Source organism: Callionymus lyra, chromosome 4 (genome assembly GCF_982586985.1).
Source record: "Callionymus lyra chromosome 4, fCalLyr1.hap1.1, whole genome shotgun sequence".
Lineage (NCBI taxonomy): Eukaryota > Metazoa > Chordata > Actinopteri > Syngnathiformes > Callionymidae > Callionymus > Callionymus lyra.
Genome location: NC_141821.1, coordinates 35395590 through 35413329, shown reverse-complemented (window position 1 = coordinate 35413329; position 17740 = coordinate 35395590). Strand labels below are relative to the sequence as shown.

At 37.0% G+C, this 17740-nt stretch overlaps 1 protein-coding gene across 4 annotated transcripts in view; it reads left to right on the top strand.

Moving 5' to 3' along the window:
• Positions 1–17740, top strand: part of m1ap (meiosis 1 associated protein) — a 30986-nt gene that overhangs the window by 11760 nt on the left and 1486 nt on the right. For all 4 annotated transcript variants that reach the window (XM_087790032.1, XM_087790030.1, XM_087790028.1 and 1 more), the window contains 7 exons: positions 13394–13549; positions 14154–14307; positions 14414–14555; positions 14641–14698; positions 14786–14928; positions 15588–15703; positions 16204–16276. In XM_087790032.1, coding sequence (XP_087646158.1) covers positions 13394–13549; positions 14154–14307; positions 14414–14555; positions 14641–14698; positions 14786–14928; positions 15588–15703; positions 16204–16276 — 842 coding nt within the window. The remainder of the gene's footprint in view (positions 1–13393; positions 13550–14153; positions 14308–14413; positions 14556–14640; positions 14699–14785; positions 14929–15587; positions 15704–16203; positions 16277–17740) is intronic.

Genomic DNA, 17740 nt, shown 5'->3' with positions numbered 1-17740 from the left:
GTCACTGATAACCACAGGTTTTCTTCATTTTTGTTCTGTGAGCCCACATGGTTAGTCTATTCATAACATTCATATTGATGCTTTTAACAAGCTATTTTTCATTTTTCAAAGTTCAAACAAGAATGTGAAGTTATTTCTTAAAACCCCTGATAAGCCTATTCATTGTGCCCCAGCTACTGTGGGTAATAATTCCAACATAAGGCTGACTCAAAGTTGTAGCCTCAGTGCTGTCATTGTTGCTTTGGGTCAGGAAACAGCACATCTGCATATCGAGTGGGACTAATAGTTGTAAATATGTGGCATTCATTGGTCTGTATCAGAAACAGCTCAGACAGCAACTGGGGAGTTCTGCTGGATGTGTTTGGAGTTTATCTTGTCATTTGTGTCAGTTGTGTATCTGAGGAATCTGTAAACTAGACAAAACTACTGAGATTTGAAACAAATAATGTTCTATCCCAAAGAGATTCATCAGCATTTTTGGTTCCCAGTAGAGAAGGATTATTGTCCTGTAATATCTTCTCCTAATCCCTCTTGTTGTGGATGGATTTCAGTTTCCATTCTCTCGCTTCCTTCTCTCCATGTTTACAACACAAGCCTGGTGTTTCGTCTTTCTCAAGCTCTGTGGCTGCTCGAGTTGAACCGATTAAAAGTAGCTTTCGAACAGCCAGGTGTGTGAATGTGTGTGTGTAGGGTCTGTGTGGTCCCCACTAGTGTAATCTTGCTGTATCATTTTCCATTTCCTTTTAATCATGCTCAGCCTTGTTAGATCTGTCCTGTTCCATCACAGCTCAGCAGAGATGAGACAGAGTCTGGCTCTTGTTCTAATTACACAAGTCTCCTCCTCTTCTTTTCTCCTGTCACTTTTTGGAGGAAGAGTAGAACATTTCTCCACCTTATTTGTCAAACACCCTCCCTTTTTCATTAGCCTTGCTCTTAATTGAATCTCTTTCTCTCAAGCACAGTGTTAAAATATGGTATAAGTGGACAATATATTAAGGTTTTGATTAAATTGAAATGTGAAAAGTTCTTGCTTAGTTTCTTTTCATCTGAATGAACCACTTATTTTGCTTTGAAATTGTTAGCATAGTTTTTACATTATTACATGATAATAAATGAATGTTATAACATAACATACTACTAAAGTTGAGTTTATATATACAGTATATAATATATATTTATACAAGTCCTTTAATTACTCATGTGTATCATATAAACATTAAGTTTATCATCTGAACATTATATGTGTCTTGTGTTCATTTATGTGCGTCATTTGAATATTTATTTGTCATGTCTTCTTGTTTTGTGTTACTTATATTAAATATTCATTTTATTACTAATTCTTATGCTTCAGCTGAGTTCTCTTTTGACCAAATTGTCAAATTTGTATTTTCCATTGTGTACATTTCCAAATTCAGGGTCTTTGAACTTTCTCTTGAGTGTTCCTAAATTTCAGATGTCAAATAAATGTCTTTGTAGAGCTTCACACCTGTGACGTTTTAACTTTAGTTCCAATTTTGTTCTCTTTTAATTGGTGTTGATCTTCTTTATAGTAGTACAAATTGATGGTTGATAGAAATTCTATCTACGTTTTATATGCTCTTGATCAGGAGTAAGTTTAAATACAATTTTAATTTGTTCAAGATGTACTTTACAATACTTTTTTTATCGATCAATGTATTTGAAATAACAATGGAACTTGACATTCTCATAGTATGTACACAACTTTCCAAAAAACAAAACAGTGACCCCCTAAATGGTGATAATTGTGAAATTGCATAATGTGATTCGGATTTAGTTTCTTTAATCCAACAACACTCTCATGAATACAATGTCGGTAAATGTCAAGGAAGATTCTGTAAATGTTTGCCTTGTTCCGTGCTGTATGCAAGACTTGTTAGTAAATATAGAATTTAGAAAGTTCAAAAATTTAAACACAAAATAAAGGAAGAAACTGAACTGTAGTGTTGCAACCTCCGTTTCTGTTTTTGAGCGTTTAAGTTACAGGACTACTCTGTAAATATGTTGAGTTCTAAAAGCCAGTTGCTGGAATAAATAAACCAACTCGGAGATTATCATCTAAATTATAAATATCCTGGGATTGTTTATAAAGCTTGATTCTGAATTATGGAGATTCTATAGTTAGCAAAGCAACACTCTTTGGGTTTTTTTGTTTTGTGACTCCTCCAGACCACTTAAGCCATTTCCACACTGCACACAGTAACGCTCGAGACAACCGTCATCCCTCAAATCCATTCAGTGTCTAAGAAATAATGACAGTGAAAGTCCCCGGAGGACGGTGTAATCCTCTGGCCCACAACCAGCGCCGATAAAGGAGGCGTAAGACGAGTGTTCATCTGTCGTGCTCACATTGAGAACTGAGTTGTAGTATTTCATTTCAGTGATAATGCAGAACCTCGTTGTCCCAGAATTTGTTCTGCACGGAGGGAGTTTACTTAAGTGCCTTTGCCTTCGGGTGATAGGTAAAAGACCACCATGTGTTAGAATTTGACAAGTCAGTGAATTAATTTCTGCATACTTAGGATGTATTGTAAAAACTGCGAGAACAGAGCGACTACACATCCAAGTTCAACTTAGAAGGGAAAAGAACCAAGACATTCAAAGTGTCTGGGTCAAAACTAAATAAAATATCCATGTTTAAGATGTAAATGGAGCGAAATTGTTCATTCATTTATTGATAATGAATTCACTTTAAATTTAAATAATATAAAGCTTTTTCATAAATGGTTTCTTCAAAGGATCTGTTGATAACCAATCATTATCTGCAGCACATTTCAGTATATATAGATAATACTTGACATTAGTTGGTAGCACATAAAAGGTCGCCGATTTAGATTACTGTGCCAGTAAATAATTAATGGGCACATTCCTTAATTTATGTAAAATTTCTTTCGAGCAAACGTAAAACTTCACTGCCTCATCTTCATCAGCATCCCTGTGGTTATTCAGCCAGGTGGCTCTCCTTCTAGATAGTCGCTTTCCAACGCTGTCAGCTAGTTCAGTTAATGTGCGGTTGAGGAAGCCCCACCCAGACCTCCTGACACACACACAAACACACACACACACACACACACACACACACACACACACATGCAGTGAGGAAATGAGCAGCGCAGGCTCTGTGGTGTAGTTCATAAAGTCAGCAAGAATGTGGTGTATTGGCCAAACTTCAGCATTTTTCTGATATTATTGCTTGAAAAGTCACGGGTTTCACATGGCTGAGTTTTTTTTGTATATAATATATACTTGTGTTGACACACCACCTCAAGGTCGGTCTGTTGTCACCTCAGTGACGTGGGTGGAGCAGCAGGTGGCAGCACAGATGGAGGCAGGCATCACTCGTCACGCCAGGATGTAGAAGCTATTAGCGGCATGTAGAGAGACGGATGGTTACTCTAGTGTCATGTAAACACACACGCTTCGTATTATCGCCAGTCCTTCTAAAAACTATTTATAAGCTAACTTTTACAAAATACTAGACACAATTCAGGTAGGATAACACATTACACTTTTTTGCAGCCTATTTAGTATCTGTGTGCAGTTGCTGTGTACACTTGGGTGACTGACGGGGATAATTGAGCTGGAGGTATCTAAAGGTCAGATGTCAAAAAGTGGTGATAGCTAAGGATTTCCTATCATTGTTGCTCTTAGACTCATTTCCCTCTGCAAAATACCCGACTCTTGGACTTTTTTTTCATTGACAATGTCCACAGGTACGTCCCACCACTTTCACGTGACCATTTTCTGATTAATAACATTATATTTACACTGTTCTACTTTATGTAGTTGATTGTAAATTTGCGATCTTCACTCACTAGTTTCAAATCCTCAAACAACTTAAAATTATTTCAATTTTCAGTGAGTTTATGTTTGTTTTCATTATTTTCTGCGTGTAGATTCAGTAAATGTTTCAGCAATGGAGCTTGGACCAGATGAAACGATTGTCGACGTATCTTTAAGTATTCAGTTGGTACATAAAAATGTGACAAACTTTCCATTAAGAAACGTGATACATTTATTTTGATATTTTTCTTAAGACATTCTTATTTGTGCAGGCTTTTCCCTGACTTTCTAGGACTCCTTTGTTTATCTTAAATAAGTTAGTAAGTAAGTATGTAATTTATATTTCTAGAGCACTTTTCCAGACCAGGGTCACAAAGTTCTTAAACAATCAAAACAATACCCAATAAAATATATACTTAAAAGGGCAAGATATCCCAGAGAACAACATAGGAGTCTCAGAAAATCAGGGAAAAGCCTGCAAGAATAAACATGTCTTGAGATGTTTCTTGAAGGAGTCAGTAGACTCCATCAACAGGGATGTGTCTTGATCTTTTAAGGATATATTTTAACTGTGTATTGTTTTTCAATTATTAAAGCGCTTTGTGACCCTGGTCTAGAAAGGCACTCTAGAAATAACCTTTACTTACTAACATACTTACTACAAGGTCTTACTGACCAGTAAGCAGCTTTTTTTTTATTTCTGAGCTAAACTCAGTAACTGCATGACATCAGGACTATCTTTCAACTCTGAAATATTTGTCTTTTGCTATCACAGCCTCAGTTCTTCCTGTCTCGTTCATCTTCCTAAAGCTAAATAACTTCCTAATGGGCTTTAAAAGAAGAGCAATACTTTTTCTACAAAAACGTGGGAGTAATACAGGGATGTGCAGTCACCTAACCTCTCAATGTGAAATCCATCACAAACTGCATTGATACGTGCAATTGACACGCCCCGGTTGCTTTATCTCTGTATGTGGCCAATATAATTCTCACAGATTATTTGCCTTGATTTTCCACAGTCTGGCTGATGTGTTTAGCCATTTAAGTTTAATGTTTTTAATGGTCTTATTTAGTTTCGCTGATGGTAAATACAACCACAGTGAAAAGGCAACTATGTCACATCTCCATTAAGGCGATGAGACTTTTAAAACTTAAGTAAATAAGGTGGACTTTTACCACAAAGTAACAGCGGTTTGGCGCATGGACTTTATTTACAGATAAAGGTAAGACCAGAAACGATTTTAATCTCAATTTTATAAAAAAGAGATAAGACTAAGAAAATTCCAATAGAATATCTTTCTCACGCGTATATTGACCCATTTAATATTCAATATTTATCTTTTCATGATAACAGACGTTGGTCCTTTGCATAAATCTAGCCAATCACAGAAGTCACCACACAATGTTAACCAATCAGAAGCTACAAAGGGCCGGTCTATAATTCATTACAGCATAACATACAACATGTGATTGAGTCATCGTAGCTTAACATTTTAATACAAATACAGTTAATTAAACAGACGTCATAATGTTGTCAAGCTATCTATCTTTCAGGATTCCTCACTCTAGAGCCAAATTTAAATCTGTAGAGTTCTCGCTAAACTTTATAGTAAATTCCCCTCAGTAGGAGGAAATAAAAATTTGGCTTTCAAATTTAGAGAATTTAATCAGCTGCATCTTCCTGGTAAAGTAAGTAAGTAAAGTTATTTGTAAAGCGCCTTTTGAGACCACGGTCACAAAACGATTCAACAATCAAAAAGAATATACAGCTAAAATACATGCTTTAAAAGGCCAAGAAACATGAGGAAAAAAAACAGGGAAAAGCCTGCACAAATAAAAATGGCTTAAGATGTTACTTGAAGTAGTCAGTAGATCCATCAAACGGAGAGGAAGATCGTTCCAAAGTTTAGGAGCAACAGCCTGGATGGATTTCTCTCCTCTGGTCTGGAAGCTTGTTCTCTGGACCTTTATTGGCTCTTAAAGTAAGAACCAGAATTTTAAAATTGATCCTGAAAGAAACTGGCAGCCAGTGAAGAGTTTTAAGGATCGGAGAAATGTGAGTTCTTCTACAAGAGCGAGTCAGAATTCTCGCTGCAGAGTTCTGAATCAACTGCAGGCGAGACAGCTCCTTCTTGTTAAGACACAAAAATAAACTGTTACAATAGTCTAAACGAGAAGACAAAACGCATGAATTATAAGCTCCAGATTGTTTTGTGACAACTTTTTATTAAGTTTAGAGATTTTTCTCAGTTGAAGGAAACGGTTTCTGCTCAGTTTTCTGCAGTGTTGTATTAGAGACATGTCTTTTTATTATACAACACATAGGTTTCTCGGGCTTAGTTTGACAGACTGGCCTAAGTCACCCAAGTACTGACTCAACCCTGGAACCTTATCATCAAGCACAATAACCAGAGTTTCAGTTTTGTCCACATTTAGCTGTAAAGTGTTTTCACAAAGACATTGTTTGATTTCTGGCAAACAATTGACTGAGCTGTTCAGCCTCTGGGGCTCAGTTGGATCAAAAGAGCAGTAGAGCTGGATGTCATCAGCAAAAATGTGGTAAGAAACATCAGGAAATCTCTGAATGATTTTACCCAGGGGAATCAAGTACAGCAAAAACAATAAAGGACCTTGAACAGAACCTTGAGGGACTCCACACAACAGATCCGCTGATTCAGACGTCATTTGAATGGCAGATACACTGAAACTGTGCATAGAAATGTATGATGAGAATCACTGTAACACAGACCCAGACAGTCCCAGTTCATCCCTCAGTCTTCTCAGCAGGATCTGGTGATCAACTGTGTCAAGGGCTGAGGACACATCCAAGAGAACCAGAACAGTGTATTGACCCGAGTCAGCCGACATCATGATGTCACTGGACACTTTCAGTCTCTGTAGAGTGATGTTTATGGAAGCCAGACTGAAACTTCTCATTGATGTCGCTCTGATCCAGGAACAACGACAACTGCTCAGACACCTTCTCTAAGATCTTGGACAAGAATGGAATATATAGATTAATAATAATAGATTATAAATAGACCTAAAATTACTGAGGTCAGACGGGTCTAAGCCTGGCTTTTTTAATAAAGGCTCCATAATGGCATGTTTAAATGCATTGGGAAAAACCCCTGTGGAAAGGGAGAGGTTTACCATTTTTGTATCCCAGGGGCAATTACATCAAACACATTAATAAAGAGCCTAGACGGAAGGTTGTCGGATGAGCAAGAGGAGAGTTTAATCTTGTTCACGAGTGCCAAAAATATCAGCCAGTTACATGCTTAAAGAAGGCCCACAAGGTGGAGACAGGCTCAGTGATAGCAGGGGTTCCACACAAAAGGGGAGGGATTTTGTCTTTGATCAATTTAATTAGCAGGACACACTTATTTAGTGTCACCAGTTTCTGATAATATCAGAATTGGCAGTTTCCATCATCTCATTGTATGAAGACATCAGATCCCTGAGGTCTGTGCACCTCAAGTTTAGTGGATTTCCAGAGATGCTCAGTCTTTAAACAAAGTCTCTTCAGACTCAGGAGATCTTCATTTGTCCAAGGGCACCGTTTTTTCTGAATTGTCAAGTTCGATTTAACTGGTGCCACCTGATCTATTATTTCAACACAATGATCAGTGAAACAGTGAATCAAACTGTCCACGTTTAGGCAATCATGAAGAAAGAGCGTCAAACATAGCAGAAAAACTCTCTGCTGTATCGGCTGAGATGACACACCTCTGAGACCTAACTTTCAATGGCTTAGGTTCAGGGATGAAGTCCAGGTTAAACAAGAAAGGGGAAAGATCACTCCAATGGACATCATGTACAGATACAAATGTCCAGGCCAAGAGTAAATACTAAGTCTAAAATGTGGCCTTTTTGGTGTAATCCTTTATTATTACAGTCATACTCTATACTGTTCAAATCCACGTTTGCTAATCGTTTTTATATTATTCATTAGTTCATTAATTTTTTTCTAAATCTATTGATTGTTTAAAACACATTTTTTCAGCCAATGGAAAGGTTTCAGATCATTAAAAAATGGCAGGTTAAAGATTTTGAATATAGAATATTAATAAATTAAGAACATAATTAAAACATAATATTTCAGCTATGACTCTAATATCAATGTCCAAGATGACAGGTTTATGATGCTATAAATCAACAATCACCCACAATTGAATACTGCCATAGATGATAGAGGATGTAGACTAACATCCCACAAAATATCACAACAATTCAATAAAGACTTTTTGAGAAATTATCAATGAAATCATATTTTTTCAAAACCATCTTAGTCATATGATATTGTCAAATATGACAGATTTATGCTATTACTGGCATGGAGGACATAAGTTGAATAAAATCATAGACATTTTTTTAAATTTGTGTGTGAAGCAAGCTGTTACCCTTTTGTGTTCATATACTTGTAAAACTGACACTAAAGGAGTCAGTGCCTCACCAACCTGACCTCACCGCACGTCACTGGAGTAATATAAACTACAAATTCCCTGCTCTCGATTTATTCCGATTGACAATTATCATCTATTTCCCACTGAACACTGTTTATTTAAGGGTTATCTTGGAACTTCTTCCCTGTGACTGGCCTTTCTCTCTGTTGATAATGCTTGCAAATAAACTGTCTTTAGACATTTATCTCCAGGACAGCTGTTTGTATAAAGTAACCTATGAGCATCTTAGACTCATTATCAGCTTAACAGCAGATCACTTACTGCCCCTCTTTTCTTCTTTAACGTTAGAGAATAAGATGGAGAAACTGTTTAAGTTCTGTCATTGATTAAGTAACCTTCACTGCTCTGTCATTATAAATCAATTTGAACATTTTTTCTTCAGTAATCATTTGGAATCCTTGGGTCAGTCTGAAGATGTAATTAAGGTGAAGATATCTTTATCTGGAGTTGAAGCTGCTGCCTCCTTTTCTTCTCCGTGAGGACATAGATCATGGGAGTCCAAATTCTTTTTAAAGAAGGCCATATTTGATTAAGCAAATGTGGACAGAGATCTAATACCAGTCATTTTCAAAATATAAATCTTTCTATGGAGATTCCTGTCCTGGAATATCAATCTTAGAAAATGGAAGTCTACATGTGAAAATGGAAAATCTTTTCTTCTAGCTCAGCTCAGCTCAGTTTTGTCACAATATTGTAGTAAAATGAAGAAAAGTATGTACTTTTTAGGATCCTCAGAGTGATTAGTTAATGGGGCTTCATGAAACACCAGATGAGGTTTCATGATGCAGTTTCCTCAATTTTAAGTTAGGAGTTGACATTCTCTGCTCTTAAATATTTGGATCTGATCCACAAACTCAATGAAACCTCACATCATTTTAAGGCTGATTGCGCCTCCTACTGGGACCAGTAGCATGAAACCTCATCCTCTGCTTCATGAATCCCAGTAAACCCGACACTACAAAACACTCAAATCACAGTGGTGTCATGATTCAGGTCTTCAGATGCTATCCATAACATGAAAACATAATCCAAGCATACCAATGACGTCAATGTTGTTGTTGTGCAGCCATTAAATGCGTATTCTTCTTTATTTTACTGCCTTTGTTGGATTTGTTCTCGAGGCAGTTCGGCCACAAGTGATTTGTAAGTGGCGTGATTGTTTAAATCCAGCCGATCAATGTGTGATTTGTCCTAAACTGCATCAATGAGCTCTTCATCAATGACAAGGACGCTGTTGTCAGTGTCAGAGGACATTCATCTACTCTGCATTCATGTACATGTGTTGGAAAGATGATTCACATTTGGGTTATTATCTTATTTTCCAAAATTCTGTCTCTATTTCAAGAAAATTGGCAAAAATAGAAAATAATTATCTATGCAGATCTTCAATTGCTCGGCATGTTTTGGCCAGGAGTGCTTGGAAAGGCAACTAAATTGATGTGATCAAATCAACTGCACTTTTATAAGGTTTCATTCCTGTCAGTGGAGATGTGGAGTAGTAAAAGGAAACAACCCTTGAGCTGCAGAGAACCCAAACACAGCTAAATTACATTTCCACTTCTCTTCGGGAATCCTGTCAAATATATCCAAACATCTGATATTAGACACCAACCTTCAGCAACCCTCGCCTGAGAGATTAAGTAATTTGATGCTTCAATATTTGAACGTGGTGTGGTAATCCCTAGGTGACTCCAGAGTCTGACATTTAACAATCCAGTGGAAGGCTCTTCCTGCCACATACTTATTCAGCCAGCACTACAAACAACCATCACCCATTAACTGACCTATTGTGCTCCTTTTAGGACTGTAAAGACTGGCTGTGTCTGCTTATTGTAACTGCCGTCCAGTCAAGAGTAGAAGTGGGTAATTTAGAGCAGCTTCAGACATCTACAGTAGAGCAGCAATCATGGTTGTCATGACTGTGCAGTCTGCACACACACACACACACACACACACACACACACACACACACACTTAATGAGATTCTGGGCCCTGACCTCAGCATGTGTGTTAATGAAAGCAGCAGTGTGACTGTAGATCACACAGACGGGTCACCTTGTCTGTGATGTAATAATCTATGATGCTCCAACAGTAACTGACGGACAGAAACACTCCAGGAGGTTTACACACATTAACAGAGAAGATTAGTTACATGAATGTTCTTTATTTCACTGACACTGATATAAGGTGTTTAATTAGTCAAATGTATGATTTGGTATTTATTTCATATTTGAATAGGGAATTTTTGCTGATCATTTGATTAAAGAAATCAAGACCTAAAGACCACTGGTTGAAATCTGCCTGGTTGGAACAATAAATATAATTAAGACTTAGACTTAGACTTATTTTCTGCGATGATGTTTCATCTTAAACATGGTCCAGAACTACTTTTTGAACAATACCTTTTTGCCTTGCAACAATCCCTTGTGTCGTGAAAAACTGAAAGTAGTTTTTAGAAGTTTTCACACACTCTCTCAATTTTTAAAGATACATGTGTGATCTGTGGCAGCGGGATTGGAGACGCTTTTGTTTTCACGACATACTGTTATAAAAGTCGAGATAGGCCAGAAACAAACATGTTGAATCCTACATATTGCTGCTTTAACCTGACTATTGCAGAATCATCAATGTTTACTGAAACAACCAGACCATTTAAATACCTGATCACATTTTTTTACAAGGTTTTTGATGCAAGACAACACATTTTTTAATTCCAGCATTAAAACGAAGTAGCTAAGTGCAGTTATAGAGACTCTGATTGTCATCACATTCATTCTATTGTTGTTATAACATCTAATAAACAAATAACTCAACGTGTACGAAAATCATGTACTTCTATATATCTAGTCTACTAGCTATTTCTGTGTTTCCTTCTTTTCAGCGACTGCTCATTGTAAGTCAGAGCAACAGCTACTCTGTATGATGATCACAGGCACAAACACTCAAGCACCCTCAGCTTGCTGTAATTCCACTGATTTTAATCTCTGACTCCATTTTTACCATGCAGGCACGCACTTAGCGGCCATCCATCCATCATGACCACACCCTGACCATGCACTCTTCCTCTTATCACCCAACCTCTGAGTGTAATTCCTTCTCTTCGCTTGCTTCTTCCCCATCTCTTGCCATCGCACTCGTGCTCTGCCCATCTCTGGCTGCTTATTCCCCAGGCAGACATTATTAGCGGGAATGGGAATCGATTTACTTCAACCCAGTTTCCTCCATCTCCAATCACGCTCTAGCTCATACATACATTTCCATCTCAAGACTGGCAATAAAAGTGGTTTCATGGTTGTCATCATGCTGGTTCATCCCTCCAGTTTTTGTTGTTCTTTTTTTTTACAGTAGTTATTCTGAGCCACTGACCCAGAGAACATTATTTTTCGAGCATCATTTCTTGGACCATCAACTACATTTTTTCATCGATTTATGCATAATCCAGTAAACAAATGTTTAATTTTAAAAAACATACTATACTACACTAGTAAAGCAGCATGTTATCAATGCATCACTACAGCTGGACTTATAACCAGAGAAACATACTAGGGCTGTGTATTGGCAAGATTCTGGCAACAAATATCACGCACGATACATGGGTGAGAATACAATACATAGCGATACTGAAAATACAACGATATGTTTTTTCTTTTAAATAATTTAACTGTACAAAGACAGCATAGCATAGTAAACATTCAATCCATTACATGCTTAATATCAGCCATATTAGATGCACACGAGTTACAGTCAGATGTAGAAAAAAATCAATCAATTAACTCATTTCATATTGAAGATCAGATGACATTTATCAATGTTGCCATTGTTTTGCTTTATTTTAAAGCCAAAATAGATCCAAGCATCAGCTTTAAAAACTGCTGGAGCCTGGTGTATTTTTTCTTTTGGGGTAAAATGACACAAGTTAATAAACGCTGTAATTATTTAAGTTCAAAGTCAAATGATTGTCTTTTATAGACCCACTATTGAAATATATATATATATATAATTATTATTATTATAAATACAGTGCTATTGGATATCAATACATCATTGGGAATAGAAATATTGCGATATATTGTTATATTGATATTTTCTTACTCCCCTAATAAGTACAGCACAATTCTTCATAAACCTTCAACACTGTAATGCAGGGGTAGGGAACCTGGTCCAGAAAGAGCCGCAGTGGGTGCAGGTTTTCGTTCCAACCATTCAAGAGGACACATTTTATCCAATCAGGTGTCTTAGGAGTGTAATCAGTTGATTGTCAGTCTGGTGTTGCTTGTTCAGCTGAAACCTCATTGGTTAAACTGTACATTCTTGATCGGTTGGAACAAAAACCTGCACCCACTGCGGCTCTTTCTGGACCAGGTTCCCTACCCCTGCGTAATGGAAAGGGACCCCATACGTAATATCAAAGCTACTTGAAATTTTGACCCAGAAAACGCTTCTCCTGCTACATGAAAGAGAAGATGACATTTTCCACATCAAATAAGTAATCTTTCATGTTTCCTAAAGATGTTTTTGCTGGCGAGAGTGCAGATTTCGTCTCATCCATCACTGATAGCCTGTTTCCTCCTCCACTTTGAGCTTCTTTGGGTTGAAATTCTGCTTCACAGCTGTGTCTCGCTGTAGAAAAAACAAACTGTTATAAAGTACTTAGAAACATTAATTATATGTTTTTAATATGTTCTGTTGTGAACAACACAATCTTTCTACGGTCTTTTTTTTATGTACTGTCTGTGATTCACTGTCGTCACAATAAGTTTATTTGTGAGTCGTCAATACATTGAACACTGCCTCCCTCTAGTGGCCAAATTGTTTTTACAAATTATACATTACACCTAAATATTCCTTTAATTTACCTTTTTAATTATTTTCACAAAACAATCGCGATAATACGTTGTTTCGACTAGTTTAGCACTACATTTGGGATACATTGTATTACATAACTATTAAATAATATGATCTGACTTAAACATAGTATATTATACATAGTGTTTTTTTATCCAAAACAATTTGACTTCTGTTGGTTGAAACCAGAATAGCTATGAGACATAAAAATATATTGAAGCATTTGGGGTAAAGTTAATTTAGTCATTAAACATTTTATTAAAGCTATTGTTTTTCTTTAGACAGCCTTATGTTGGGCACAGAAGTGGACCTGCAGCAAGTGGACAGCAGTGTAGTTGCAGTGGAAACAGCATTGAAGGGATGGCTTCATGAGCAGGCGGGCGACAAGGAGCAACTTCACCTTCTTCTTCCAAACAGACTCAGTAGTGCTGCTCCAGGTTTGACCCAGCAACCACATCTTAAGAAATGACCTTGTGTCTGAGTTGTTCATCTGTAGTAATTGTGTTTGTTAACCTCCTCACATTAGATTTACTATCCACAGCAGCAAGGGGAAAAAATGATACACTTTTTGTTCAAATAAGAGAACAACTTTATTATGAATTATTTCATCAGAGTAAACACAAACTTTCCTTACTTTGTATGCTTCTGGTGTATAGAGGGCTTTTCTAACCCTTGTGTTTTCTCTGGGTCAAGGTGACCCGAAGGCCCGAAAACAAATATGTTTGTGGTATCCCTTGTGTTGCTTCTGGGTTTAAGAACGTACATGTCAAGGACGTTTAAAAAATAAAAAAAATAAAACTGATGATCCCACAGGTAAATATAGATGGACATTTAAACACTCAAGCTTCATCAACTCCGGTTTGTTAGGCAACTGCATGCAAGTGTGTTCTCATGAAGTACTTTTTCCTTTGTTTAAACATAGATGTTAATACAGACCTGCTCACATGACACTGCAGGTGTGTTTGGACACATTGCATGCAAAGTTCTGGAGATAATAAACTTTAAAATGGGGTGAACTTGAGTTATGTTCTATCCCTCCAGTGTGTATAAAGTGTGATGTGCAGGAGCGTCTGATAAGTCCTGCCCTCATCCCTCATTCTCCACACCTCGGTGTGAGGACAGAGAGTGTCTGTGACTTCACGTCTGATCCAAAATCTCATCAGAGTCAAACACCGCAGAGACTGACGGTGATCAAGTAAGAAGAACTTCAAATTATTCAAAATAACCTTTTCATCTGCATATACTAGCAAAGACCAATTCAGTACAAGAGTTTTGATGTTGTGTTGCTGTCTGTGCGACAGGTCTGTGTGTGCAGACGGTCTGTGTGCGAGCGTGATGTACGGTCTGCCACTGGTGGTCCGGCCCACCAGCTGTTGGCAGCTGGACTGGGACGAGCTGGAGAGCAACCACGACTTGTTTCATGCTCTCTGCCAGACTCTGTTGGTATGTTCTAGCACTCAATTCTCAGGGCTGGAGAACTGGAATAACTTCTGCAGTCGTCGATTAGTTGACACATTTTACTCCACAGAGTCAGGGCTTGTTTCTGCTGCTGCAAGTGGAGTCATCCCAGATGTCAACATCTGTAGGTCTGTCACATGAAGAAGTGATGACACAGAAAATCATTCAGTCTTTGTTATTCAGCCCTCTATTTGCTGTTCTTTTCTCCCACGCAGAAATGTTTTCTCACTACGTCCTGCAAGCATCGCCATCTCTCGCCCTGCTGCTGAAGCCTGTGGCCTCCAGAGAATTGTTGCTGCCCTGTCCACTCCTGGTCCCAACCCAAGACCCGGCGGTGGAAGCCACACAGACCATAAGGGTGAGTGTGAACAGTAAGATGACCACAAGAGGCCTTTCCAAGCCACACTGTTGAGCAGATGACTCAGCAGTTGTTGGCACAGATGATTTACTGCTTTAACATTTGAAGGAGTGAAGCAGATTGACTTTATTGTTGCTCTTGGGTGATTTTTTTGAACACATTTATAACATAACCCCAGAACTTAATAGAAAGGCACTGAATACCACACACCAACCGTACCAACAAAACAGTCTTTCCACCAACTGCTGTATTTAGTGATGGCTGATGGGTTGATACAATACTGTATTTAATTTCTACATAGATGTTGCTATGTCAAAGGTGATCCACAGCTGGGATTGGTCGACTGGGCGGCAAAGCATTCAGGGAGCTGTTCAGGTTATCGTTACTGAGAGAGTTGTTGAGTTTGCATGTTTAAATAAATATTTTTTATTTCAAACTTTTACATTGTCCATCTACTGTTTGCATTAAACGAGGGGGGATAAGGAGGTAATCATTTGTCAACAATCTCATTGTGTTACTGACCAAGTTAAAAAATAAGCAAATTGTAATTTATGTTTGCTCTTTTGTAAGAAACAACATGGACGGAGAAGTATCCCAAAATTACAGTTGAATTAAAATGTTTTATTTTCATCTGTTGGATCTTGTTTAAATCTCTCTAGGAAAGTCTGGCTCAGCTGGACCAAGAGGCGACGTTTAACCCTCTGAATCTGAGTAATAATCTCTACGAGTATCTGAGAAGTCGACGTATCACCCCTCAATCACAATACCCGTACAGGTCCGTTGCCTTCTCCAGTGGTCACTAAGTATTTATGGCTTTTGATTTAAAGTGACAAAAGAAAATTAAGAAACAACAGACAGTGTGGTTTTATTGAGTTCTTCAGAAATAAATGTCATCATTTGTTTTACATACATAATAAACAGATCGAGCCAAAGATAATTCAGAATAATGTGTGACTTGAAAATAAATGTTCTCTTGTTTAATGGTAGCCATGTTTTAACACCTGTTGGGGATTTGTATCATGAAGAATGAAAGTTCACACGAGCAGCAACGATATTTTAAATGTCACCTTTAGTCAAACATTTACAAAGCTGTAAACGGTTGTGATTGTCTATAAAGTCTTATGAGACTCGAAACAGTTTCTCAAAGACTTATGTACATTATAAAGCGAACGAATCAGATGCCTTTATTTTAAAATATATCATAATCATTTTGTAAATAAATGCTCTTAATTTATAAAATTGGATGTATCTAATTTGGTTTATTTGCGCTTTCAGGCTTCAGTCATCTGCTGAAAGGTTGCGACCACAAGAGGGAGCCAAAGCTTCAGGCGCCAGACACCAGCGTCAGGTTAGATGCAGTTTTACTTTTTATATTAATAAAAAGTAAAACATCTGTTTTAATCTTTATAAATTCCTGTATTCTTTTTTCTGAGTAAGCTTTAGTTTCTCTATTTTAATATCCATTTATAAAACAATAATACTTAACTTAACAATAAATAACTAACAATGAGTTGACAAGTTTGTTTAACCAAAACCTTTAAAACAGATGTCAATACATGGTTTTCAAATTCACCAGACCAGTTTTCTACTGAAAAAATTTATATTTGGATGCCTGTTGTATGAATTTCGGCTTAGTGGCACACAATTTATAAAAAAAAAATCTTCCTTTTATTTCATCAACTGTGGTCATATAACTTTTTTTAATAGGTTATCAAAACCTCTGACGCAGTGGCTCTGTAAACTCACAAAAAAGTTTCCATGCTTCTGCTTGTTCTACTGTTTGGATGCATCACCTTTCATTTAAAACCGCCATGCTTTGTTATAGTGGACACTGTTCCATTTTTTTGTTGCTGTGTCTGTTTCTTCACATCCTTCTGAGCCTCACCCACTTCCTCTTTAGTCTGTCGCACTTTGCAAATGGTGACAAAGCCACTTGTCATTTTCTTTAACTTTCTGTCTTAATAAAATCACACATTAAGGATTCCTCTTAAAAATCTTCAAATCTTTGGGGGTTAGCCGTGTCAATCTACGGATACAATCAAAATTGATCAAAATGTATTATTATTATTATTATTGTTATTATGATTATTATTTAAATAGAAACATCATAACATTAGTTGCATATTTAAAATACTGAAATAAGGATTATTGTGTGTGAAATTCTACATACTATAAATGTAAATCAGAATCAGAATCAGAATCCTTTATTTGTCCCGCGAGGGGAAATTCGGTTCAACAACAGCCAGAGTAATATACCAAGAAAATAAAACACCCAGAAATAAAAAAAATAATAAAAAGAAAAAGAAAAAATCCAGTCATAATTATGTTTTTTTTAATTGTTTTTTAAATATTATTTTTAAATGATTTAAGTGTATTCATTTTGACATTGATTCCACGATTTTGAATATTGTACAAGTGTTGTATTTATTTATTTATGTTCCAAGTTCAGTTGAAGAGAAAAAGTATTAACATGATCAAGAGTAAAGTGCCTTACTTCTTTAGGAAGAAGAAATAAACCTTTGCAAACACATACACGAGCCTGGTAGAGCAAACTCTTTCTGTGCCAGAGGAGAAGAAAGAACAATCCAGGGAAGGAGAGAGTTTGAGAGCAACAGCAGGGAGGCAAGAAGGAAGGCCCAGCAGGTGTTTCCAAAACCAAAAGATTTACTCGGTGTCAAAGTAGTTTGTCGTGTTGACTCAGAGCCAGATCATCACAGGTTTGAGTCCTGCTCAAGAGAATAGAGAATAAAGACATCATTTTTCACTTTTTATCAAAAAACGTTTTGTTTCTTTTTCTTTTTCTATCTATAAA